A 27,775-nucleotide genomic window follows, 5' to 3' on the forward strand; every position below is an offset into this window, starting at 1 on the left:
ATGGATCATGCTGAAGAAAATGAAATCCTTGCAGCAAGCCAGAGGTACTATGTGGAAAGGCCTATCTTCAGCCATCTGGTCCTCCAGGAAAGACTTCACAAGAAGGACAAGATTTCAGATTCCATCGGGGATAAGCTGAAACAGGCATTCACGTATGTTGTGTTTTAACTTTTTCCTTTATTCTGTCATTATGAGAGAAGCAAGGTCAAATGTATAAAGAAAATCTGGTGCAGTGGAGAAAAAACAAAAAGTGAGCACTCAGGATTTGCAGAACTGTCCACATGGTTCATTCAGGGATAGTATTTGATTGAACCCAGGCTTCATTATGTATTTCACCCTATTTATTAAATTCTGATTATGCTTGCATCTGTTTAATGGTTTATTTAAACACCCGGCTTTCCCATACTCCAGCACCTTCCACACATCCGCCTTTTGCCTTCGTCTCTCAGGAATGTTCCAAACTCTTTTTTTCCACTCTGATTTCTCCATTTGGCAACATCCTGAATCTAAGTCCCAACCTAGGCTGTCAAGGACAGCATCCTATGACTCTTTGTTTTGGAGACGCTTTCACAGCCATGTTGCAGGCCTGGGAACAGTAATACATGTGTGCCTGACATGTGTGCCTCTCAGTAGCTCCCAAGCTTCAAAACCAAACCATTCTAGACCCTTGGGACCACACCTCTGTGCTCTGTGTTCATGTTAGCTTCACAGAGACCCTCCGCTCTAAGTATGACCATCAGGAGAGGTTTAAAATGTATACCCTGGAGTCAGACTCTCCAAGTTTTAATCCTAGTCCCAACCACCTACCATCTGTGTGCTTCAGTTTCCTGCTCTGTAAAATGGGGATAATAATAGGACTTACATCATAGAGTTACTGGGGATTAAAATCCATTAAGATATGCGAAGTGCAGGGCATGTGGCAAGCAGTATATAAGCATAGCTATTGTTAATACCTTAATGTTCTAAACAAAGAGTGTGGCATCTAATCTAATTTGTTTCACTCAAACTCATGACTCTTGCCACAGTTGCCCCACATTTGCTTCCAGTATCTTCCTAAACCTGATAATCAGATGCTTTGACCACTAAAGACATTATTATATAAAGTACCATGCGTGCTGTAAGAGTACATTGTCCTTTGAATGGAATAAATTTCTTCCTTGTCACCAGGAGGACTTGGGGCTGCCAGAGTGAGGGAACTCATCTGTCCATGCTCTTATTCAGTGATGTCTTTGATGATGGACATAGAGTGGGAAAAGGACTGACCGTGGCCCAGAGCATATTCATGTATCAAAATTAATTGAACTACGTAGGGACTAAATGCAAAGCCTTGGTTTTATCCACCTAATCAAGACAACCAGACACAGAATCCACTACTATACTCCAGTGACAAATGGTGTTTTGAGTTTTCCTAATCAAAGATACTAAAGCACTTCAAATACATATTCATAAAGCTCATAACACATAAATGTCCTTCATTTTATAAGGAAGGGGGAAACTAAATGGGTGGGCCTGCTGGTCAATGGCTCCACCTTCAAAAATTGACCGAAGCAGTAAGTAATTCCCCTACTTTGATTTACACCAACACAGAAAGTACATTTAGGATGTCATCTATTAAAATAATAGCTTCCGGGGTATCCCCATTATTTCAAAACTAAGTTTCTCTTATTTCTCATGGTAAGTTGTAGAGCATTATCATGGAGCCAATTCAGATGTTTCCATTAAAAAAAAAAAAAAAAAAAAGGTTGCAAGAAGCTCTTGTTGTTTCTGATCTCCCCCAAGTGGCAAGGTCGTTCTTAGTACCAAATGTGAATTTGTCCTTATTGCGCCAGAATATGAGGAAGGGAAGACACCGTGGTGTGAATTTGGTGGAAATGTTCTTCTTTTTTTTTTTTTTGGTCCTCCCAGATGTACTCCTAAGAAGATACGAAATATCATTTATATGTTCCTGCCCATAACTAAATGGTTGCCCGCGTACAAATTCAAAGAGTATGTGTTGGGTGACTTGGTCTCAGGCATAAGCACAGGGGTACTTCAGCTTCCTCAAGGTCAGTAGGTATATTTATTTCTTTTTGTTGTTTCCCTTGCTGTTATCTCTTCAAACAATTGTTGACCCGTTTTCTGTTTAATTTCATTATGATTGCAAATTCATACTTTTATCATATCATTCTAAAGGAATTTCTCGGGGGCGCCTGGATGGCTCAGTCAGTTGAGTGTCCAGCTTCACCTCAGGTCATGGTCTCACAGTTTGAGTTAGGCCCTGCGTATCACTGTCACTGCTATCAGTGCAAAGCCCACTTTGGATCCTCTGTACTCCTTTCTCGCTGTCCCTCCCCACCGCTCATGGTCTCTCTCTCTCAAAAAGGAATAAACATTAAAAATAATAATAAAATAAAGGATTTTTTCAGAAATAATTAACCCTTTAAAAGCCCAGAGATAGTAGTTGTAGAATGTAGTGATACTACTTTGTAGATCAGGACCTTTCGGAACTGACTGCACATGGCCTACTTCTTGCTAGGTTAATCAGTTACTCATTGAACACGCTGTTGGGGTTTTCTTTTTTAAGGTTCTTGACCTATAAATCCATATTCTAATTACAAGGTACTGGGATAGACTGAGTTCCTCTACGTTTGTGTGATTTTATACGTGATATAAGAATTTCAGAAAATGCTCATTTATTCATCTATTCACATGTTTATCAAGCATCTGCCTGACCCTCCTTTTCCTTATGAACTAACCATTTGATCAGGCAGAAAGACATCAAACAAATAAAAGCACATAAAAATTTGGGGGGTGCCTGAGTGGCTCAGTCATTTGAGTGTCCAACTTTTAATTTCGGCTCAGGTCATGATCCCAGGGTCATGGGATCGAGCCCTGCATCAGCATGGAGCCTGCTTAGGATTTTCTCTCTCTCCCTTTGCCCCTCTCCCTGCTTGTGTTCTTTCTGTCTCTAAAATTAAAATAAAAAAAAAATTAAAAGCGCATATAATTTTTTAATTACAAATGATGTTAAACACTCTGAAGGAAAATACAGAGTGCTGGAAGATAATAATAGGGGAACCTAACTTGAGTAGCTAAATCACAAAAAGTTCTTTAAGAGAGAGAGAGTTGAGCTGGGTCCTGAAGGATACTTGGGAGGCAGGTAAAGAATGAGAGGAAGTGCATTTGAGGCAGAAGGGATAGTATGTGTGAAGACACTTAGGAAAAGAATGGAGTATTTGAAGAAGCAACTGAAAAGCAGCTTGCTAGGGGTGTGGGGGGCTACGGGACGGTGGCCAGCGAGGTGAGCAGCGGCAGGTCTACAGATCCTTGTTGGCCACTTTTTGGATTTCACTCTGAGGGCACTGAAAGCTATCACCATGCTTTCACTTGGGGTTTCTTTCTAAGAGATCACTGAGACTGCTTTGGCGGGGGGTGGATTTGGTTGGTGAGAGGAGCATCAGAAGGAAAGTAGGGAGACCAATAGAGGTGATAGTGACTCATTGTAGGCGAAAGGTGATAAAGGCTTGAACAGCTTCTAGGTCAGTTGCCAAGAATATATTCCCTTCTTCAGTTTCACAAAAATTAATTAGCAAATGATCAATTGGTCAAAAGAAAAAAAATCACGTCCCCTAATGATCATTCAGCTGAATTTTTAATTTTCCAAGTGATTGATTTACCAAATCTTTTAAGCAAAAGCCTTAAACCAGTTTTAGGACATTTTTTCTCATCCATTTTGGCACCAGTACCCCAAAGACAGAGAAGGGGACGGGTTCAAAGGCAGAGGTGGGAGCAGGGAGGGGAACATCCAGGGGCTCAGCAGCATTTGAAACAAGTGAAACTGACCTTTGGTCAATTTGGACAGATAAGGCCACAGGAAGTGATGCAATGAACCCATGTAAACTAACGCTTTGGACAAATCCTCAGGATTGTGCCAGAAATTTATCTTTGACCGCTTACCCTTCTTCCATTTTGATCTAGGGTGGTGGCTATAAAAATGGAAAGAATTATAAATATATGTGCTATATTTTGTGGTAAAATTCAGCCAGATGGGCTGTTGGATTGATTTGGGGGAGAATAGGGAAACAAGGCATGTCAAGAATTACTTTAAGGTTTCTGGGCTGAAGAGTTAGATTGGATGTGAGGACAGTGAGGAAGAAGGATGGTCAAGAATGTCTGAGATTTCTGGTTCCAGCATCTGAGGGCTGGAGGTGCCAATTGCAGACATAATAAAGGCTGCAGGAGGAATGGATTTGAAGGGTAAGTTTGAACATGTTAAATCTGAAACACTTGGGAGATAGAGACATGGACAGTGCATGTTTACATTTAAAATATGGGCTCAAAAGAGAGGTGTGGGCTCAGATGTCAGTCTGGGGATCTTTGACATATGGGGAACATTTAAACCATGGCAGTAGACAAGGCCATCCAAGAAGAGAATGTGGAACAAAAGAGGAGGGAGCCAAGATCAAGCTTTGTCCAATATTGAAAACGAAATAAAGAAGGAGGAACCAGCAAAAGAGACTGAAAAAGCATCTGGAAAGGAGAAAGGAGAACCAGGAGACTGTGGTATTGCAGAAAGGAAGAAATAATTTCAAAACAAGGAATTATCCAGTAGGTCAAACACTAAGAGGTGTAAGTCATCCCACAAACAACTTTGTATGGAAAAGATATTTTTCTGCCCATCACTAGTCAATGAAGATGGATAAATATGAAAAACAAAATGTAGCACAGATAGAAATCCAAGAGATACTAAGTTAATTGCTTGTGGTTGATACATTATTAGTAAAAGGATTTTGTTAAGCATTGAATTAATTGATTCATTAATTTATCTCTAATTTATTTAAAGTCCCTCTGGGAGTGCCCAGATGGCTCAGTCAGTTAAGCATCTGACTGTAGAGCTGGGCTCAGGTCATGATTTCGCGGTTCCTGAGATCGAGCCCCATGATGGACTCTGTGCTGACAGATTGGGATTTTGTCTCTCCCTCCCCCTCCCTCCCTCCTTCCCTCCTTCTCTCTCTCTCTCTCTCTCCCTCCCTCCCTCCCTCTCTCTCTCCCTCTCTCTCAAAATGAATAAACATTAAATAAATAAAGTCCCTCTAAAACGATTGTAAAGGAGAGGGAAATGGTGTAAACTAGCAAGGACAAAGAAAATGGGAGAGGAGACACTGTGGAGCAGGAAAAAAAAAGATGGCTAGTGATGGACAAGGGACAACGGAATTATCAGTGGAAGAAGCTGGTATTTCGGTGTGTGCCTTGTAGAACGTTGGGAAATTGGCAGCGCTGAGTATTGTCTAAGGTGAGAGGCAGAAGTCTAGAAGGAAGAGGATGGGTTGAAAGTCTGTATAATAATTAGCACACACATAGAGACCCAGGTGCCCACACCGGCACCATGCTGTGGTTGGAAGGGTGAAAACCATGAAAGATGGTCAGGGGGAATTAAGTCTACACACTGAGCTGTGCGCTAGTGAGGGCTCTTGCTTGCCCTGTGCACCTCAGAAGAGCCTCCAAGATCTTGCAGCTCAAAGTAAATGATGAGCTGCCCCCAGAGATAGTGACAATTGGGCGTTCCCCAACCAAGATGCCTACGGTTCATCCAAAGGCACAGTAAAGCCCATCAATAAATGAACTGGCCAATGCACATGAGGCTTCAAGGAAGAAAACAAACAGAAAGAAGACCATTGGGTACATAATTAGTGGAGAAGGCAAAACAAAACATTTGTCCTGTAATATCCTCAGCAAGGTGTAAAAACAGATCGAATCCGTGAGATAAGAACAGGATGTGATTTTAGAAAGGGCCTTCAGAGAACAACAAAGAGCTCATAGAAATTAACAACATAACTAGAATAAAATAGTCTAGAACTGGAAGATAGAGGAAATCTCCTGGAAATAGAAGTAAACTATGAATACGTGAGCAGTAAGAAAGACAAGAACACCAGGGGATCAGGCCTGGTATTCCATCATCTACTGGCAGTTCCAGAAAGAAGAGGTTAAACATAAGAGGCTATCAAAGAGTATTTTCTTTTTTTCTTTTTAATTTTTTTTTAATTTTTTTTAATGTTTTTATTTATTTTTGAGACAGAGAGAGACTGAGCATGAGCAGGGGAGGGGCAGAGAGAGGGGGAAACACAGAATCTGAAGCGGGCTCCAGGCTCTGAGCTGTCACCACAGAGCCCGACGCGGGGCTTGAACTCACGGAGTGTGAGATCATGACCTGAGCTGAAGTCGGACACTCAACCGACAGCCACCCAGACGCCCCGAAGAGTATTTTCAAAGTTGAAGTACATGAGTTTTCTGACTGAGAGAAACCACCCAGTACCCAGCAGAATAAATAAAAAATAAAATTAGACACACCATAATAAAATAGCAGAAGACTGGAATAAATGGAAGATCTCAAAACTTTTTCAAAAGGAAAAAAAGTCACATAATAGTGATATAACAAAGAGGCTGAAAAAACAGAACAGAAAGCCTATAGTTTACATCTGAAACTGATAAATTAAGAATAACATGGGGTGCCTGGGTGGCTCAGTCAGTTGAGCATCCAACTCTTGGTTTCGGCTCAGGTCATGATCCCAGAGTTGTGGGATCAAGCCCCACACTGGGCTTCATGCTGAGCGTGGAGCCTGCTTGGGACTCTGTTTCTTCTCCCTCTGCCCTTCTCCCTCTCTCACTGTTGCTCTTTCTAAAATTAAACCACAACAATGCCAACACATGATTTACAGTAAGGTTTCTCAACCCCGCACCATACTGGTAGCAGCCCCCCACCCTCAGTCAGTCATGATAATAAAAAAAAAATGTCTCCTGACATTGCCAGATGTCCCTTGGGGGGAAAAATCCTCTCAGTTAAGACCTGCTGATTTAGAGAGATGAGATAAATGGTAGAAAAACAGCTTGGGGCACCTGGGTGGCTCAGGCAGTTAAGCGTCCGACTTTGGCTCAGGTCATCATCTCGTGGTTCGTGAGTTCAAGCCCCACGTTGGGCTCTATGCTGACAGCTCAGAGCCTGGAACCTACTTTAGATTCTGTGTGTGTCTCTCTCTGCCCCTCCACCACTCGCACTCTGTGTCTCTCTTTCAAAAATAAATGTTTAAAAAAAAAGAAAGGCAAAAAGAAAAACAGCTAAGCAACTTGGAAGCAAGTGCCTCTGGGTAGCAGAACCTGGAGGCAAGGCAGAAGAGACTCGACTTTTCTTCAGAGCCATTTAGTACTGCCTGGGTTTTTAAACTATGGACATGTGTTCTTTTGAAATAAAAATTAGAACATAGAAATTTGGTTTTTTATAAAAGACAACATTAAAATGACCATATTGTTACATGTGGAGGAGGGATGCTTCCCCAACTCTTCTCTTGCTAAAATTTTTTCTCCACAACATGACAATGCATGAAGTGAATTTTCTAGTTGTCCAGGATGTTTGGGTAAGGTCCCTGAGCTGAGAACAAAGGGTGTTTATTGTCTCCACATTCTGAATACCAGCTATGCCAAACTGTGAGTGAATGACACCAAAACTGTCTCTTTAGTGCATCACTTCAATAGGATATATGAGGGGACCAGGTATTATGATAATCGATTTGGAATGAGAATTTTCTAGGGAGAGGTGAAAGCACTATCTGTTTCTCCTCCACTGAAAGTCGAGGAAGGAGGGACTGCAAGAGAACCACTCAGAGCACGGGACACATGTCCCCTCGAGTTTTGGGGGGTTGTTGCTAATTATTGCAAGAAAACAAAATCTACAGGTAAAAGGGTATAAACCTCCCATGTAGGCAGAATGGAGAGCCGGTGGTCATGGCCTGCACTTCCAAAGTTTCTTAGGGTACAGGTGTCAGGCTTTCCCATTGGATAAGTGGGTGCCCCGGAAGGTCACCTGGCTTGGCTCATTTGGAAGGTACCTGCCCGAGACGACTGCCTACAGAGGAGCATATGGCAGCAGAGAGAACCTGGAAAAGGTGTAAGAACTGGAAGCTGGGAGTTCCTTATTGAAAAGGGATTCCCCTCCCCCCCCCCAGAAAACACAAAAACACCCCATTAGAGAAGCAGCCAGCATTTGGCCATCAACACAGATTATAGCTACACCAGTCAAGTAAGACCATCTGCCCTCATCTGGATTGGGAAAGAACAAAACAGAAAAGATCCACCCCCTGGCAAAGAGATGACGAGGAAAATTGTCTCAGCCCAGGAGGAGGATTGGGATGGAATGATGGACAGGTGAAGACACATCTGCTTAAGTTAACATGGCTTTCACCTCTTCATCATACACAACTGAGAGAAAAGTGCCTATAGCCCTCTGATTTCTAATGATCTCCCCATTTCTGTTTGGTTTTAATCCCACAGGGTTAGCCTTTGCAATGCTGGCTGCCGTGCCTCCGGTGTTTGGCCTGTACTCTTCATTTTATCCTGTTATAATGTATTGTTTTCTTGGAACCTCCAGACATGTATCCATAGGTAAGAGCTTAGCGTTGCTATTTTAGTACCGTTCTGTTTGGATCCCTGAGCTCTTAAGTGTGCCAAAGAAATAGTGTGTTTGTTACCAGAACCTCTGCTTAATAATAACTTTTGTTACTGCATACTGCCTTAGAAGAATACACTGCCCCCCCCTCCAGATTTCTAGAACTAATAGCTTTCTTACGATCTTGGCGTAAAGGAAAAAGACAATTTTCTTGTGTAAAAAGAGCAAATTGTTGAAATTTGTGAGATCTTTAGCTCATAATACAATTTGCTTGTATCTGATTTTTCTTTTTGTTTATTAGTGGCATTGCATGTTCCCAATTTCTATGCACATATTGCATTTTCATCCTGTTTTAGGCTCATAAGATTTACACAGATTTTGTTAAGTGTTGTTGCTGCATGAGGCTGCCACCAGCAACACATACACGGTATTTCCAGTGGCTGGTGCCGGGTAAAAAGCCCCCACACCACCCCGAATTTAGCAGCTTAAAATACTGGTTTCATTATCTTGCACGGTTCCCATAGGCCAAGACTTGGGAAGTGCTCATCTGGGCAGTTCTGGCTCAGGGTCTGTGGTGCAGATTCAGAGGGGAAGCTTCTCTCCACGTGATTTCCTAATTGAGCTCTCCCACACTCAGGGCCCCAGCACGCGCAACTATTACAGCCGTCAGCTGCATCACTGCACCACCGCATGTTCCCTGGCCTCAGAAGCCACACAGTATCACTCGGCCGCCTTCTTTTCGCAACTAGCATGTCACAAGTCCATCCAGATTCAAGGAGAGAGGAATTAGCCTACCTCTTAATGGGCAAATGTCCAGGTTCTAGAAGAGTCCATGGGATGGAAGATATCATCGTGGTCATGTTTAGAGAATATGATCTGTACATACACAGCTTACACATAAACCAGGAGCAGAGGGTTAAGGAGAGCAGGGCAGTTTTATGTCAGTGATGAGTTAGTGACCTCACCTGTGTCTCCTTGCGTACCGGCCACAGCCATGTGAGATATGCTGAGCATGATTTCCCTAATGCTTCATCATTTTCAGGTCCGTTCGCTGTTATTAGCCTGATGATTGGTGGTGTGGCTGTTCGATTAGTACCAGATGATATAGTTATTCCAGGAGGGGTAAATGCAACCAATGGTACGGAAGCAAGAGATGCCTTGAGAGTGAAAGTCGCCATGTCCGTGACCTTACTTTCAGGAATCATCCAGGTAGTATTCACTGATAGAGAAATGGGCTGTCATTTGTTCGCTTGATAGATACCTTTTGAGCCCTTGTGGCTGGTCTACATGGTGGGCAAGGTCAGCCAGCCAAGGTCCTGAGATCAGGGTTCCAAGCGTTCAGGAACACCACTCCCCTGCATGCCTTCCTTAAGGTGGTATGTATTAGGAACTAGCAAGCTTCAGTTGCATACTTTAAAGATTCCAAAAAGCAAGAAAAGTTTAAAGCAGGACTGATTAGTAATTAATAATCTCTTATATGCTTGAAAGAAGCAGGAGGTGACCTTGACCAAACATGCCCCCAGTTCTGAAGAGCAGGGAAAATGAGTGTGCCCTCTGCTCTGTGGGGCAGCAAGCCACTGCAAACCTTCCCTTGTTTTCTGCATAACCACTGATTTGCGAACCACTTAACTGCTACAGATGCAAGGTTGCAGTGTTAGAAAATGGTCCAGAAAGAACTTGTGTATGTTTTCTGTTGGTCTTAACTTCCTGATCTATCACATGATTTATTTGTTTCTTTGTCATTAAAAAAAAAAAAAAAAAGTTTTGCCTAGGTGTCTGTAGGTTTGGATTTGTGGCCATATATCTTACGGAGCCCCTGGTCCGTGGGTTTACCACCGCGGCTGCTGTGCACGTCTTCACCTCCATGTTAAAATACCTGTTTGGAGTTAAAACAAAGCGGTACAGTGGGATCTTTTCAGTGGTGTATGTAAGTAAGCTACTTCCTGACTTACTGCTACTTCTTTTTCCCCTCTGTATTTGCCCCTTCTTTTTTGTATCTCTTTTCCTTTCAAGGCTCACTTTTCTTTTTTCTAAGAATTAAAATAAAATGGAAAAGATTTCATTATTCTAAGACTTTTCTGAGAACCCTACAAGGGGAATTAAATCTTAAAGTCCCATTTTATTAATATGTGATACCTCACAAGGAATTTTTTATTAGATCTTTACTTGGTGACTGCCCCTTCACCTTAATTAGCTGAAGAGACCACTTTTTCCTAGAACCAAATTGTGTTCTCTTTGGGAACTAACATGATTTAAAGGCATTATGCAAGAACACATCTCTCTGAAACTGCTTACTCTAGCAGGCCAAAAAAAAAAAAAGTAAATCTATAAAAGATTTAACTAACACAATTACCCATTTAATCTAATAAAATATATGTAGATCCTTGCACCCAACTCAGAGAAAGTATAAATTATTTGCAAGCACATAGGGAACAATGGTGAGAACTGATCATGTTGAAACTGATCACAAACTCTAAAAATTCAATTATTTTTTTCACACAGTGCAATATAATTAGCAACCAATAACTAAATACAGCTTTAAAACCCCCATACATTTGGGAACCAAAAATCCTGCTTCTAAATATTCCCTGAATAAGGAAGAAATTATGAAATATTTAAAACCAAATGACAGTTAAGATACTACGTATCAGAAGTTCTGAGATGCTGCTAAAGCTAGTCTTGCCCAGAAGGACCAATGGCCTTTGTGTAGGTATTTCTGTGCCTGTCAACATGTTGAGCACGGCAGTGGGTGAACAGAGATGGCCCTTGCCCTCTTAAAGCCCACAGTCCAAAGAGAAGACAGATAGTAAACCATTAATTGCATCAATATGTAATTAATTACAAATTGTGTTAAGTGTTACGAAAGTTGAATAGGGAGTCCAAGAAAGTCATTTTGAGAAAGTGACGTTTAAATTGATTCCTTGATTGATTAGGAATGGAATCAAGCTTTAAGAACATTCCCTGAATAACTAAAATCTTCATTTCCCACAGTAGCTGATAACATGCTTCCTACTCTGAGATTTCTCTCAATGCCTCATCACAAAAGAAATAGAGCAGATAAGCACTGAGCGTGCCCTAGACATTGACAGGCAAGGTGTGGAGCCTGGACTCAGTGTAACCTACTCTCCCAGAGTCCGAGCATATTGGGGTGCTGAGGCTGCAACCCTCGGAGAAAATTAAGTGACTTTTCTAAGTCTCTGGGCTTCTTCCAAACTTCACTCTCTTGCCTTCGAAGTGCACCTGATCCCTCTTTCATCTGCTAACGTGACTTCTTTCTCCCTCTTTCACCTCCAAAAGTCCTTTCTATGTATTTACCTTTGCATTATTTTGCTGATATCAACCCCTAATCCCTTCCAAATGCTCAGGACTCAGCTTAAGGGGTACTTTACTAAGTATGATAATACTACATTAAGCCAGAACCAAATCAAAAAAACACCAACTATAAGATTGTTGGAAGGGCACCTGAGTGGTTCAGGCAGTTGAGCATCCGACTCTTGATTTTGGCCTGGGTTGTGATCCCAAGGTCAGGGGATCGAACCCTGTGTCAGGCTCTGCACTGAGCATGGAGCCTGCTTAGGATTCTCTCTTTCTCTGCCCCTCTTCCCCACTCGTGCTCTCTCTCTCTCTCTCTCTCTCTCTCTCTCTCTAAAAAATAAAAGCTAAATAAGGTTGTTGGATAAGAATTACAACCATAAAGCTGTACGACTGGGTAAAAATGCCTCCTAATTGGTGAGAGAGAGACATTTCAGTCTGAGAACTTTTAACTAGAAATGCGCAATAAGGGGATGGCTGGTGTGAATTCGTGCACTAGTGTCTCTGTCTATTCAGGGGCCATTGCCTGATGTAAACATCCAGTGTTCGCTGTGTTACAGAGTACAGTTGCTGTGTTGCAGAATGTTAAAAACCTCAACGTGTGTTCCCTAGGCGTCGGGCTGATGGTTTTTGGTTTGCTGTTGGGTGGCAAGGAGTTTAATGAGAGATTTAAGGAGAAATTACCGGCACCTATTCCTTTAGAGTTCTTTGCGGTAAGTCAACTTTGGCCACAGGTGCCTAGCCATTTGGGTGAGGGATTGGGACAGGGGAGGAGCAAGGAAATTCTACCTTTTTTTCTCCCAGTTCTGCCAAGAGAAGGTTAGAATTTGTCAAGGGGAACTTTTACAAATATATGGACAACAAAGAAAATCTATTAGAGTATAGACAGGGATGATTTTTAAAATACAGATGAAAGCCATCCCTAAAAATTTTAATATGAATTACCTTGGAGTGATGAGATGATGGGAGATTTTTCTTCCTCAAAATTTTTATTGTCTGCTTATTTTATAATGAACACACATAACTTTAATCACCTGAAAAAATTAAGCTGTTTCTATTTTGAAAAGAGCAAGAGACCAAGGTTCCCATACTTTCTTGGTTCCTGGCACTCCTAGGCCAAAAGAAATACTTAGCAGTTCCATTTATTAAGTAGTTAGGTCCAAACAACTTAATACATATTTACATCTAACAACTTGGGAACTATTGTAAAAATAATGCACATGTATTGAAATACTATATATTCTATTACATTCTTAAATGACCACAGTTGTTTATTAATAATGTTACCTTACTATTGGTTCCCTGCAGCAGCCACCACTGTGAGGGATCGCTGCCCGCCCTGGCCAGCCCTAATTCTCAACTGAATGACCCACCCAGAAGGTTCTATAGCAACAGTCCTTCAAGATGAGGAAAATTGCTTTCTGTCCTTCTTTTATTTTTCTGTTGCACTTCAGTAAGGGTTGTATTTTACACACCGATTAAATCTATGTCCTGACCATCCAGGAAGGGCTCATGCACAGAGGCACTGTGACCCTGGCTGTAACTGAGATGGGAGAAGACCACTGCGGGGGCTGGTGGACACCTCTAACCACAGTCGGTGCTGCCGATGTGGAAACAGGGTCAGCAGAAGGATTGTGGATCCAAACATCCATTTTGTAATGACACCCTGTCAGTATACTACCCTCACATACACTTTTCAGCATCCCTAGTTCATGCCATGTTAGCCAGAAACTCCTTTCAACTACAAAAGGCAAAGCCAGCTCCTGAAACGTTTTATGGCTCTTTCTGTTCACAGTCAACTAGCCGAAGAAAAATAGAAAAGAACTCCAGACCACAAGGAAACTGTAGAGTCCATTTTAATTTTGTGGAGAAGAGCCATTAGGAGAGTTAGAAATGCTGGAAGCTAACTGTAATTCTTTTTAAACTGAAAGCTGAAAGGAGGAATAGATTTTGGCTTGGCTAACAAACTGAAACTCACTTTGGCAGTGGTTGAATTTTCATCTATAAAAGGCACCTTTGGATTTATGTCTGTTTTAGGTGGTGATGGGAACTGGCATTTCAGCTGGGTTTAACTTGCAAGAATCGTACAATGTGGATGTCGTCGGGACACTTCCTCTGGGGTAGGAGAACAGTTTTAAGTAACAGTGTGGCTTGACTTATCAACAGATCTGTTATTGTTTCTAACTCTTGCTATAGTATTCTTACAATCAAAAATATCTCTTTTTTCTACATACCAAATATCTGAAATTTTCGAGTGTTTTCCTTTGTAGTGTGTATGTGGGTTTTTTTTTTTAATTTTTTTTTTCAACGTTTATTTATTTTTGGGACAGAGAGAGACAGAGCATGAACGGGGGAGGGGCAGAGAGAGAGGGAGACACAGAATCGGAAACAGGCTCCAGGCTCCGAGCCATCAGCCCAGAGCCAGACGCGGGGCTCGAACTCCCGGACCGCGAGATCGTGACCTGGCTGAAGTCGGACGCTTAACCGACTGCGCCACCCAGGCGCCCCTGTGGGTTTTTTTTTTTAATCATGGTAAACACACACACACACACACACCAGAAAATTTATCATTTTTGTCATTTTGAAGTATATAGTTTAGTATGTTAAGTATATTCACATTGTTGTGAAACAGATATCTCTATCTATATCACATTTTGTTTATTCATTCATCCAACAATGGACATGGGTGTGCAAATATGTCTTCAAGACCCTGCTTGCAGTTCTTTTGTATAAATACCCAGAGATGGGATTGCTGGATCATATGATAGTTCTGTTTTTAACTTTTTGAGGAACTTCTGTGCTATTTTCCATAGTGGTTACACCATTTTACAATCCCACGACAATGGGATGCAGTGTTTTCTTTTGTTTCCTATTGTTTAGCACTTCCTGGTTTTTAAAATCTCTCCTTAGGCGGCATAGGAACTAAGAGCAAAAAGACCTAAATCTAGCCTGACACTTACTAGCTGTGTGACCTTGGGCAAGTCGTGTCTCCTCTCATAGCCCTGGTCTCCTCCAGGTTAGCACAGCAATCAATGCCTATCTTGAGGGTAACTGTGAAGCTACAGGAGCTAGTGCACATAAAACACCTGGAGCGCACCTGGAAAGTATTTAAGACATGTTAACTGGAAGTTCTGTGGCTCTTTATTTCAACAAATTTTCTAGTTTCAAATGATATATGCTTTGTCATTAATATTCTTTTGTCTAACTCTATATTTAAAAATGTGTACTATTCTTGGGGCGCCTGGGTGGCTCAGTAGGTTGAGCGTCCGATTCTTTGCTTCGGCTCAGGTCATGATCTCGCGGTTCGTGAGATCAAGTCCCATATCGGGCTCTGTGCTAACTGTGCTAATCCTGCTTGGGATTCTGTCTCCCTCTCTCTATTCCTCTGCTACTCGCTTGTTCTCTCTCTCTGTCCCTCTAAATAAATAAATAAACACTCAAAATTTTTTTACTATTCTCTTTATATTTGAAGACACTAGAGTAACTATGAGCTTCTCCTCACCTCACCTCACTCGGTTCCTCTCTGACATGCTCTGGCTATCTCTGCATCTCTCTGTGTGTCTCTGTCTGTCTCTTGTACTGTCTCTTTCCCTTGCCACCTCGTTTCCAGATGAGCAGAGTCAGATGCCCAGGTGCTGGGCATTGATGAACCTGGCCTTGCCTCTGGTACCATCTAAGAATCTCCTGGGAGGCACAGGGGTAGAGGCTGCTCTTCAAGCCAGAGTTCACTTCCAGCACCCAGAAGCAAGTGTTGAAGGAGGTAGCACGCAGTGCACTTCAGAACAATGGATTGCGGTCATGAACATGTCACTTACGATTCCCTGTAAAGGTATAACCCAGTAGTAACACTTGGTTTTCCATTTGGACTTATAACTTATAAAGTACTTTCATACCCACCACCGCCGCTGGTGCCCACAATAACACTATTGACATATGTCCCCTCCCCATTTTATAAGGTAAGAAAGTTCACTGATTTAGCATCTGTTTATTGAGTGCCTAGTATGTGCCAGGGACACGGCCATTAAAAACAAAAGTAGCCACACAAGCAAAAAAGTGTCTGCCCTCATGGAGCTTATATTATCCAGGGGAACAGGGGAAGGGGATACAGAGAATAAACAGTGAGAAGTGCTGTGAAGACAAGAGAGGCCAGGTAAGGGATGGGAGGGGCTCAGGTGACTGTGTGAGGTAGGTTATCAGAGAAGGCAACATTTGAGAGACACTGGTGAGTCCTAGCCTGGGCCCAGAATGCTGTCATCCAGTACTGAGTTGTTGGCCGTTTCTGTTACCTCACATCTGGGTCTCTAACATAATTAGTCATGTGATAAACATTAGTCTTCGACTAGATCCAATACATAATTCTATTCAGTAACTAATCAAATAATTTGATTACATGTGAATTCTACCCAAGACATTCCTTTCCCTATTGCATTGTACCCAAATGTGTTGCTTTTCCTCCATGTGTGAGAACCATATTTTCTAAAACTTGGCCACCCTTTCTGGAACTTTGCCCAAAACCAAGCAGAAAACAAAGAATGCTTCTCTAACTATGTATCTACATATCCTAGTACTGTTTCAGTTATCTGTGAGTCTTACTGCTGGATAATACTCCGAAACGAAGTCTTAAAACAACATCCGGTTATTTGCTCACAATTCACAACCTAGGTAGGGCAGCTGGGTGGCTCTGCTCGGGGCCTGTCATGCAGCTGCAGATGTCTGAAGGTGTGCCTGGTGCCAGAGGCTCCACGAGGACTTCACTCACGTTCTGATACCTCAGGTGGAGGGCTGCAGTGGCGGACAGCTGGCTGCCATCTTCTCCCCACGTGGTGACTCCGGCAGGGTAGCCAGAGTCTTTCACATGGTGGCTCAGGGAAACAAGACAGAAAAGCAGGAGGTGCCGAGCTGCTAAACGCACTCATATAGCATCACTGGAACCACATCCAGTTGGTCGAAACCAATCACAAATCCAGCCCAGAGTGACCAGAAGAGAAACAGATTCCTCCTCTACATGGGGGGAGCAGCTCCCACAAGTATGGGAGGAATGGTTGGTAGCCATATTTGAAAGCAAACTACCACATTTATCTATACACACACAGTACAGTGTCCAGAAAGTGACAGTTGACTCTTTTTGCTTTTTTAATGTTTATTTTTGAGAGAGAGAATGAGCAAGGGAGGGGCAGAAAGAGAAGGGGACAAAGGATCCAAAGCAGGCTCCATGCTGACAACAGAGAGCCCGACGTGGGGCTCGAATTCACAAACCATGAGATCATGACCTGAGCTGAAGTTGGACGCTTAACCGACTGAACCACCCAGGCACCCCGACAGTTGACTCTTAAAGATCCCAGCCATGGCAATGTATCCTGTTCCTTGGTTTACTTTCCTTAACTCATTCCAGAATATGTTCTTTTCTCATATTCTGCAATCCTAAATCTGCTACAAGGTCTTCCCTCTTGGCTAATGCTTCTATAGCAAAGTGTAAGGGAAAGACAGTAAGTTTTATAGTCAGAGCTCCTGGGTTTGACTCCCTACTCCATCTTGGGCAAATTATTTAACATCTGCAAGGATCCATTTCTTTTCACCTATAAATTAGGATAATAATGGCATCTATCTAACAGGATTGTTGTAAGGACAGATAACATAGGTCAAGTATATGGCACGTAACATAGGCTTAGTATACATTCGTTTTTTTTTTTTTCCTTCTCTCCCTTCCTTTCCCTCCCAGAACCTGAGACACCACCCCCTTCATCACTAGGATATGACACAATAAGAGAAATAGTTTCAGGGAGGCAGGTTCCCATGGCTTTTGTGGTACTTGGTGGATTAGCCATTTGACCTTGGACAAGTTGCTTAGTTTCACTATGCCTCATTTTCTTCATCTGTAAATGGGGAATATAGTGGTGCCTAGCTCACAGGGCTAGCAGAGGTAAATAAGCACAGAACTTGGCAGAGAGGCAGCACCTAAAAAAATCATGGCTATTGTAAAAAAAAAATAATAATAATAATATAGTACATGAATTAATTGTTATTTAGACCAATGCCTTGAATTGGATCAGGTGCCTCTGAAAACCTCTGTCGCCCCTCCCCCCATTCCATTCTGGGGAATCCCTATTCTGTTCCTTTACGACAAGGATTCCAAACTGTAAGAATGGACCGCAAAAACTGGGTTCTCCACTGGCCCCTCCAATTACCCAGGACTCCCAGGTGAGTCCCAAGGAGTATAATCTTCTGTTGCTCTTTTTTCATGTTAGAGACTCACCTGAAGGGGGCCTAGAAAGCAGAGTCCTTACTTGAAATAACAAGTCGTTCTCCTCTCACATGGCCCTTGTTGAGCACCCTCCCTGAGCTCAGACTTGGGTTCAAATGTCTTGTGCCATCTGAGCACTTCGCTGACCCTCTCTTCCTGTTCCATGTCTTACTTACACCTGCCATACAGGGTGTCATGAGGTATGAGGTTACTCCTTTTCTAAATAAAACAGCATCTGATGTCTCCTGATAACCCATTCAGGTAGAAAGCTGGTACTCTAGGGTTGGGGCCTAAAAAGAACCTGTGTGTGTCAAAGAGGGCGCTCCTTTTTGCCAAAGCAGAGCAAACAAATATCCAAGCATTGATCGCCTCATTTGCAGATGATGCCCTTTTGAAATGCTCCCCTCTAGTTGCATGTTTTTTCCCAGTGGTCACAACGCTCAGGTTAAAGTCAGCTTGACCTTTCAGGCTACTACCTCCAGCCAACCCGGACACCAGCCTCTTCCACCTCGTGTACGTGGATGCCATTGCCATAGCCATTGTTGGATTTTCAGTGACCATCTCAATGGCCAAGACCTTGGCAAATAAACATGGCTACCAGGTGGATGGCAATCAGGTAAAGATCATTAATTCCCTGCAGATACTTCATTGTGGTATAATCATCCTGCTATGCTACATAAGGCAAATGAATTGGATTTCTCTATCTTGATAGAAAAACTTCTAGTTTGGTGGTGTATTTATTCAACACTACATTTTTTTTCATTATTTATGTGCATTAGATCATTAGAACACTGAGGTACAGAGTCCTACCTCATGTTACAGCTAGGGGTCTTGTTAGGAAGATGAAATCTCTGATCGGAGGCTCTCAGTTTGCCACACTCTGACAGACGTTGGCCCTGTTTTTAAAGCTCACAGCCTGAGAAGCAAATGTTGTTCTAGAACCATTCTACTCTACAGGAAGACTTCTCTTTGTTCATTAAACTTGGAACATATGATTCATCACTCAAACTCCACATTATATTCCTTGCCACCTCCTTTTATAACTATCTACTGACTCACTATCTACAGATAAGGTATTTAATCTGAATACCATAAGCCATAATTTTGGCATGACAATGACTATTTTAACACACCATACATTTCTAAGAGAAGATTATATGCTCCGCGTTCACACAAGACACAGTGATCCAACTAGGAAGACAGGATGTATCCCTGAGAGCAGGACTCACTCACTGGTCCTAGGAGGACACTGTGGCATGTGTCAAAGAGCAAGAGATCGAGCATTTAAAAGATGCCAATGGTTCTATACACCAGTAAATTACTCGTAACAAAAATATTTTGTCCCTTGCTGCAGTTTTCTTAAAAAAAAACAAACCATTTTTAGTGTAGGAGAGTGTGTTTAGTAAACAGGGGACTAGGTAGTGACTGCAGCTTTTATCTCTGACAGAACAAGAACTCTGTTTTTCTCCCACCTTAACTTATTCAATAATCCCTATTTTAAACTCATGCCCAACAAACTCTTGTATCTAGAAAAAGAATGAAGAGACAGCTCCTACTGTTGAAAATGTGTATTAAATGGGCCGTCATGCCTTTTTTCCTGAAGAATGACTGACCTTGTGTGTGCTTTGTTTCCCCCTGGAAAAGGAGCTCATTGCCCTGGGACTGTGCAATTCCATTGGCTCACTCTTCCAGACTTTCTCAATTTCATGCTCCTTATCTCGAAGCCTTGTTCAAGAGGGGACTGGAGGGAAGACACAGGTGTGTATGCAACTGGCCTCTGAGGACTGGTGATTTGGGGTGGTAAACTTTAAAATTTTTTTTAAGTTTATTTACTTTGAAAGAGAGTGAGAGAGCTGGGCAAGGGTGGAGGGAGGGAGGGAGAGAGAGAAAAAGAGAGAGAGAGAGAGAGAGAGAGAGAGAGAGAATTCCAAGCAGACTCCACACTGCCAGCATGCAGCCCACCACGGGGCCCAATCCCAGGAACCATGAGATCATGACCTTAGCCAAAATCCAGAGTTGGACACTTAACCCACTAAGCCACCTAGGCGCCCCTGGGATGATAAACTTTAATCGCTTGATCCTATTCTGAACCCCAGCAAAGCTTCTCTGTCTGAAGATTGATGCTCCAGTGAGCTGTGTAGTGAATCAGAGAAAGGCATGAATGATTGAAGCAAATCCCAGGAACTGAATCTGTAGGAAAGAGGTATATTCTCCGGTTAAATTGAAAATTCTACAACAGCACTAGCTGCTACCAGTAAACCTCAAAGTTCATACATAGGATGTTGTCATGAAAGCCTGGGACTGGGTATGGTCAGGATGCCAGCACCGTCCAATAGAACCTTCTGTAGTGACAGAAGTGTCCACTGTTTTGCACCATCCAATATGACAGCCACGAACCACCCGTGGCCCTTGAGCACTTGATATGTGAGAAATGCAACCAAGACCTGAATTTTTTAATTGTACCTCATTTTTATTTTAAAAACGTAATAGCTGCATGTGGTTGGTGGCTACTACATTGGGCAGGAGAGTCTCATTTGACTGTTGTGGGTCTCGAGTCCGCACCATTATCTCCTTTCCCTCGCCCCTGGCAAGGGCATTTTTACCAGGGTATTTAATCATTTCAGCCTCTGTATAGAAGCTCTAAGAGAGGGGCACCTGGGTGGCTCAGTTGGTTGAGTGTTTTGACTCTTTATTTTGGCTCAGGTCATGATTTCACGGTCATGGGATCCACTGAGTGTGGAGCTTGGGATTCTCTCTCTCTCTCTCTCTCTCTCCCTCCCTCCCTCCCTCCCTCCCTCTGCCCCTCTTTCCTGCTCCTGCTCTCTCTCTTAAAAAAAAAAAAAAAAAGTAGATAAAAAATAAAAGCTATAAGAGAAACCAAACTTCAGAAAGGGAATGGGAAGGAATATTGGTGCATGTAATGGTTTTGATGACTTGTTTGAACCCATATTTTCTTGATCTTCCTGCAGTGATTATCAAAACACTAAGATCACCTCTGCCCCACCTCTTACTCATGTCTCCTAAAAGCCCCTTCTGTGTGTCTTCTGTCGTTCAGCTTGCAGGTTGTTTGGCCTCACTAATGATTCTGCTGGTCATATTAGCCACCGGGTTCCTCTTCGAATCATTGCCCCAGGTGTGTAGCTTAGATGTGGGGTGATCTTTTTCCATGTGTAAGGATTTTTCTATTTTATTTGTTTGCATTTCTGTGACTGTCTCGTGGGTTTTTACTGTAACTCTAGCAGGGTAGTGTGAGAAAGGCCAAGGCTGGGGCCAGGATCCTGCTCCACAGTCTACAGTTCTGCCCCACAATCTGGGATCTTGGGAAAGCCATCTCAACATCTCTGGGTGTCCGTTTCCTTATCTGCAAAGTGGGGGTTTGGACTGATTAATCTCCAAGGTCCCTTCTCTCTTTGATCTTCTGTGACGTTATACTTCCATTAAAAATCTGAGATGGCCTTCACTCCTAAGACATTTGTTTGCTGATCTATTTAATCTAGTAGAGATCAGGAATGATACAGAGTGGAGAAAATCATAACCTAGGAAGACCAGGAGTGAACTAATTCCTTGAGTACCAAGTTTAATTCTGAACCTCTTGACCACCATGCAGGTTTGCTACTAGGATATATGCCTGGTTTTCCAAGGCCCATTTTAGCTAACCAAGTCCTGAAAATCCAGGTGTTCATGGCTCCAAACGTACCATCACTGCTGCGTGGGAAGTGAGTGGGGAGAGGATGTGGGGAGGGCAGCAGGAGGACAGTGAGGAGCCAGCAAAGGGGGCTCTGTGGACACAAGAAGAGAGGCACGCATCATGTGCTCTGTTTCAGGCTGTGCTGTCGGCCATTGTGATTGTCAACCTGAAAGGAATGTTCATGCAATTCTCAGATCTCCCCTTTTTCTGGAGAACGAGCAAAATAGAACTGGTAAGTAACACAGGTGATTGTTAGGTTAATATGTCATACAACGTGTGGATGATGCTGATAAAAATGTGAGAAAGCTACGTTAGTGAAGTTATTGTATGTAGTATCAAGTTAGGCAATGTTAGGTACTATGTGTATGTGTGAGGGGAGAGAGAGACACTTAGGAAATTTTTACCATGATTCTACATAAATCTTTCTGTCTTTTGTTTAGACCATTTGGCTGACCACTTTTGTTTCCTCCTTGTTCCTGGGATTGGACTATGGTTTGATCACAGCTGTGATCATCGCTCTGCTGACTGTGATTTACAGAACCCAGAGGTGAGTGTACAAATTGGGATGGATGTGGTTGTCCTGCCTGAAATTGTGGTGTTGACTTTAAATATATCCTGTTTGTCGACAGACACCATTAGACTGTAAGTATCTTGATTGTGGAGGTGATGTTCCCGGAGTCCAGTATCAGGTGTATAGGGTGTATTCTCTGCAAGCTTGTTGAGGGAATCCACCCAGAAAAACAGCTAACATTTGTATTATATATTCTGACTCACACAGTGCATACCTGCTAAGAACACCAGAGTATTGTGGCAAGACCATGGAGTGTCAAATCAAAGACCTTGAGCCATATTCTGGCTTTCCAATCCCTCTGACATTGAACAACTCACTCCACTAGCCCTCAATTTCTCATCCACACGACAGTGGAAATAAGCCTCGTACATTGGATATAATAAGGTAATATGAGGTACTCAAATAGTATCTGTCATCATTACAGTACCCAATTTGAGCCACCTTGTCCTATAAAAAGAGGAGGACTCTCCAAAAATAATGTTTAAAATCTATTCAAACCAAACTGAAGAAAAGTTCTAGGCTAATTTGAAATTTTTCATTTTCTCCCCACACCTTCAGCTGACTACCACCCCCATGGGTCAGAGCCTCTTACAGGAGACAAAAAGAAAAACTCCTCCCCTACTTAAGAATAAGAGTAGGAAGATAGTTGTGTCTACTCGGTGGATGAGAATTTGAGTTGCACATTCCCTGGCATAGCTTGAACTTTGCACAGTTCACTTTTGCCCCCATCTTTAAATGCCCGAGTCTTTTGTCCTAACCCGATGGTGGGGTGTGGGGGGGGGGGTGTGTGTACGGTCTGTGTAGTGTGAGGTATATGTGCTGTGTATGCGTGTGTTGTGTACGTTCAGGGCAGGGTGTGAGGGCCTGGATGGCACTGGGATTGTGATACGTATGAACCCTCTGCAAAGGTACCATACAAGGATCAAATGCCCCCGAGTTCACTAGCAAGTCCCTACATGACATATAAACATGCCAAACCTCATGGTTGAACCACATACGGGGGCCTCAACACACTGGTATTTTAATACACTTTCTCTCTCTTCAGTCCCAGCTACAAAGTGCTTGGACAGCTTCCTGACACTGACGTGTATATTGACATAGATGCATATGAGGAGGTAGGACATTTTTCTGTCATTTTAAATGGTTGTAAGTATGTCATGTGATCAGCTGACTATTATTTTTATGTAGGGAGAAAAGTTGGGGGCTGGAAAAGAAGGAAGTGTAGTGGTCAGAGCGAAAAGCTTGCACTTCAGGGCACCTGTTTGACTCAGTCGCTTTGGCATCCGACTCTTGGTTTTGGCTCAGGTGATGATCTCACAGTTCATGGGACCGAGCCCCCATCAGGTTCTGCACTGACAGCACAGAGCCTACTGGCGATTCTCTCTCTCCCTCCCTCTCTCTCTCAAAATAAATAAATATGTTTAATGTTATCAAAGAAATATGACAATGTGTATTTTCAAGGCTTTCTTCTCAGAACTCCTTCCTCTACGTGGGGTAGTGACAGAATTTTATCTGAACACCGTAAGAGGGCCTTTTGTGACTTTTGTGTTGATTTTCAGGTTGGAGGAGGGAGTAGGTGCAGTTTGACTCTGAAATATTTCCACGTGTTAAATTTGCTCACATTTTCTTTCTCAGGTGAAAGAAATTCCTGGAATAAAAATATTCCAAATCAATGCCCCAATTTATTATGCAAATAGCGACTTATATAGCAATGCTTTAAAAAGAAAGGTGAGTCATGAGAAATGGATTATTTTTGAGGGGACCTGTGGATTGACAGGGGTGTGAGGGACACTCAAATGTCTTCATATGCCTTTTATACTATATCATTCTCTCCCTTTCTCTCTTTATTGTGGTAGAATACCCAGAAAATTTACCATTTTTGGTAAATTTACCATTCAGCACATGGAATTGAGTACATTCACAGTGTTGTGTACCCAACACCACCAGTCATTCTCGTTTATCATATACATATACTACCTTCTCAAAAAAAATTTAAGAAAAAGAGTGAAAAAATAATTTTATGTTTCCTACTCTTCAGATCATGTGGGTTCCTCTGGTCATGGTTAGAACTTGACTCCACACTGCCCAATATACAGAATATCTCCCCATCAACCCACATAGTCTCTTAAATATAAGAATCTGAGAGTAAGTTTGAAAAATGTTACTTTAAACATTCTCTTCAATACTTTGGCGTACTCACTGCTGCATCCTGCTAAATATACACAGGAATAAGGAAAGTTACTCATGCTCCTTTAATGAGAGTGACTCAGTTCACAATGTCTGAGGGAAAGGTAGAGGTGGGGGGATTACTTGGCATAGAAAACAGTCACATGGGGAGATCTGAAGATTAATTGCATTTGGTGGGTTCCTGGGAGCCAAGACATGATTTCGCATATATTGTTCTTCTGTAAAGACTGGAGTGAACCCAGCGCTCATAATGGGAGCAAGAAGAAAGGCCATGAAGAAGTATGCTAAGGAAGTTGGAAATGCAAATATGGCCAATGCAACTGCTGTCAAAGTGGTGAGTGGTCTCTTCATTGTAATTCTCCCTCCTCTTAATCTGCACCACCCCCCACCTTTATTCACGATGGAAGCCTTAACACAGCAGGAAGCCCCTAAAATAGGAAAGCTTAGAAACAATCTAAGTATCCTCTATATTATTAAAGATACGTAATAAAGTCAGCCATGTGAACACTTCTGAAAAAAGTAGGGATATGAGCCCTGGAAAACATTTGTTTAAATTAAGATCACACAGTACCTTAATAAATTTTTACCATGGGTGCTTCATATAGATTTATTCAGCTGACAGTAAACAAACAAACAAACAGACAAAACCCACACACCTCAAAGGCTGGATTTTGCTGTTCAAGCCTTATGGTAACTCATGGTCATGCTGAAGTTCATGGAACTATTTTAGAAGTGGGGAGAAAATGGCTATGATGACAAAGGAGAGTGAATTTCATTGGACAGAAACAAGAGGAGGAAGAGACGAAAAGAAACTGAACTAACACTGAATGTTATGTACACATCCTTTTTCTGTCACATTGCAAGGCTGGGATGTGGCAGTCATTTTAGACAAGGTTTGGTAGAGTCAGTAGCTTGACAATATAGGGACTCATTTTCCCCTATAAATGAATGTGAGCTGTTCATAGACTTCTGGTTTGGTGTAACTGTTCACAGGATGCAGAAGTCGATGGAGAAGATGCCACGAAGCCTGAAGAAGAGGATGACGAAGTAAAATACCCCCCAATAGTCATCAAGAGCACATTTCCTGAAGAAATGCAAAGATTTATGCCCCCAGGGGATAACATCCACACCATCATTCTGGATTTTACACAAGTCAATTTTATTGACTCTGTTGGTGTAAAAACTCTGGCCGGGGTAAGCATCATCTTAAATGAGTGGTTTTCGTATCTCTGTTGCCATCAGTAAAATGAGAGTTGAACTAGGGTCCCTTTTCAACTCTTAAAATTCTTCTTTGTTGTTGCTTTTTTCCACTTTTGATGGTGGAAAATTTCAGAACTATACAAAAGTAAGGAGCATAGTGTAACAAAGCCCCATGTAACTATCACTCAGCTTCGACAGTTCATCAGTTAATGGTCAGTCGTGTTTCATTCAGCCCACACCCGCTTTCCGCTGCTTTTACTTTAAAGCACATCCCAGTCATCAGTCACCTCTTGGTGAATATTTCAGGATACGGCTCTACAGAGGATTCTTCTAAAAATCAGTACCTTTATTGCACCTACATAAAATTTAACAAGAGTTCCTTGAGAGCCCTCATGATCACTGTCCATGTAAAAATTATATACAAAATTAGTTTTAAATGATTAGCTCAAAAATGCCTAATTTTTTAAAATGCATAATTACTGAGGCCCAGTAGCTCAAGTGAATGAACTAGTGTCTTGTATCAGGAGATACATATTGGTAGAAAGAGACTTCATCTGGCACAGAGTCAAGAGAAACTAAACTTTATTTCAACATTATTACAGATTGTAAAAGAATATGGAGATGTCGGTATTTATGTGTATTTAGCAGGATGCAGCGGTGAGTACATTTCTAGAATGGGGAGAAGCTTTAACACTTTAGTTTTGTTTCTCTTTTTTTAATAGCATTTTAAAAGTTTGGAAAGATTGGGGCGCCTGGGTGGCTCAGTTGGTTAAGCGACCAACTTCGGCTCAGGTCATGATCTCATGATCTCACGGCTTGTGAGTTCAAGCCCCGCGTCGGGCTCTGTGCTGACAGCTCAGAGCCTGGAGCCTGCTTCAGATTCTGTGTCTCCCTTTCTCTCTTTCTCTCTCTCTCTCTCTCTGCCTCCCTTGCTTGCTCTCTGTCTCTCTCTCAAAAATAAACAATAAAAAAAAAAGTTGGGGAAGATTTTCCCTTAATTTTTGTTTTTGGCAAAAATGAAAATTATTCTGAAAATCACTCTAAAGCTAGCTTTGAAATTAGCCACTTCCGGGCACCCCTTTCACTGGGCCATTGTGGCAGGCCTCCTGACCTGGATGTGGAAGGAAGGAGCTTATAAACCACTGTTCTGGGCTGGTACATTTAATGATTATTTAAAGGCTGCCTTAAACATAGTTCTATAAAATCATTTAGGTTTTTCCATACAATGCCTGCTATTTTTGCTTTATATTAAATTTTGGTTGAAACCAAAAAGTGCTTGAAAATGAAATCTACATAGACATCGCTTTTCACCTGCCAGATGGGCAAAAAGGAAAAATGTCTGCAAACATGCTCTGTAGGCACCCTGTGGGACAACAAGTGCTCATAGACACTACTGCCGGGAGTGCAAAATGGAACAGCCTCTGTGGAGGGCAGGGCGGCATGATCTTTCCCAACTACAAATGCACTTAACCTTTAACCCAGCACATCCAGCAATGTGCTGCATGTATTCAAAATGACACATGTACGTGGTTGATCAACTGTGAGCAGTTGTAGAAACTGGTTACTGTCTATAGAATAAAGGACTGGAAAAACCTTAAGCATCAAAGAAAAGGACCAGTTCAATAAACTAGGGTATATCCACATGATAGAGTATCATGTAGTGGTAAAAAAAAAAAAAAGTAAAAAATATCCAGAATAATCTATATATAATGTTAAAAAGATACTTTGGGGTAAGAAAAAGGGGAAAATAAGAATATATATATTTGTATTTACTTATATCTGCATAAAGAAATACTGAAAGAAAATGCGAGAAAGTAGTTTCCTGCAACTGGGGTGTGATATCACGGGGACAGGGATTGGAGTGACACTTTTTACTCTATCACTGTAGTATTGAAACTACCTAAGAGTGTTAATTTTTTTAACGTTAGACACCGATACCCAAAGTGTGGGCTAATTTTCCTTTCTTCTTTTATAGCACAAGTTGTGAATGACCTCACTCAAAATCGATTCTTTGAAAATCCTGCCTTGAAGGAGCTGCTGTTCTACAGCATTCATGATGCAGTTTTAGGCAGCCAGCTTCGGGAGGCGCTTGCCGAGCAAGAAGCCACCGCTGCCCCTCCGCAAGAGGACTCAGAACCCAACGCCACTCCAGAAGCTTAG

At 42.1% G+C, this 27,775-nt stretch overlaps 1 protein-coding gene across 2 annotated transcripts; it reads left to right on the top strand.

Annotated features, from left to right (window-relative positions):
• On the top strand, positions 1–27,775 carry SLC26A5 (solute carrier family 26 member 5). Of its 2 annotated transcripts, XM_047096091.1 has the most exons (18): positions 1–152; positions 1,906–2,045; positions 8,302–8,412; positions 9,459–9,625; positions 10,179–10,343; positions 12,289–12,441; positions 13,766–13,848; positions 18,438–18,585; positions 19,614–19,727; positions 21,025–21,102; positions 21,794–21,889; positions 22,098–22,204; positions 23,274–23,343; positions 23,864–23,956; positions 24,642–24,749; positions 25,409–25,609; positions 26,218–26,272; positions 27,591–27,775. In XM_047096091.1, the coding sequence occupies exons 1-18, from the start codon at positions 1–3 to the stop codon at positions 27,773–27,775; spliced, it is 2,226 nt and encodes a 741-aa protein (XP_046952047.1). The 2 variants fall into 2 exon arrangements, with proteins under 2 accessions (XP_046952047.1, XP_046952048.1); XM_047096092.1 differs by lacking the exon at positions 21,794–21,889.

This window comes from Lynx rufus, unplaced genomic scaffold (assembly GCF_022079265.1).
Source record: "Lynx rufus isolate CCGP_SWC_20201006 ecotype Redwood Valley unplaced genomic scaffold, mLynRuf1.p SCAF_4, whole genome shotgun sequence".
Taxonomy (NCBI): Eukaryota; Metazoa; Chordata; class Mammalia; order Carnivora; family Felidae; genus Lynx; species Lynx rufus.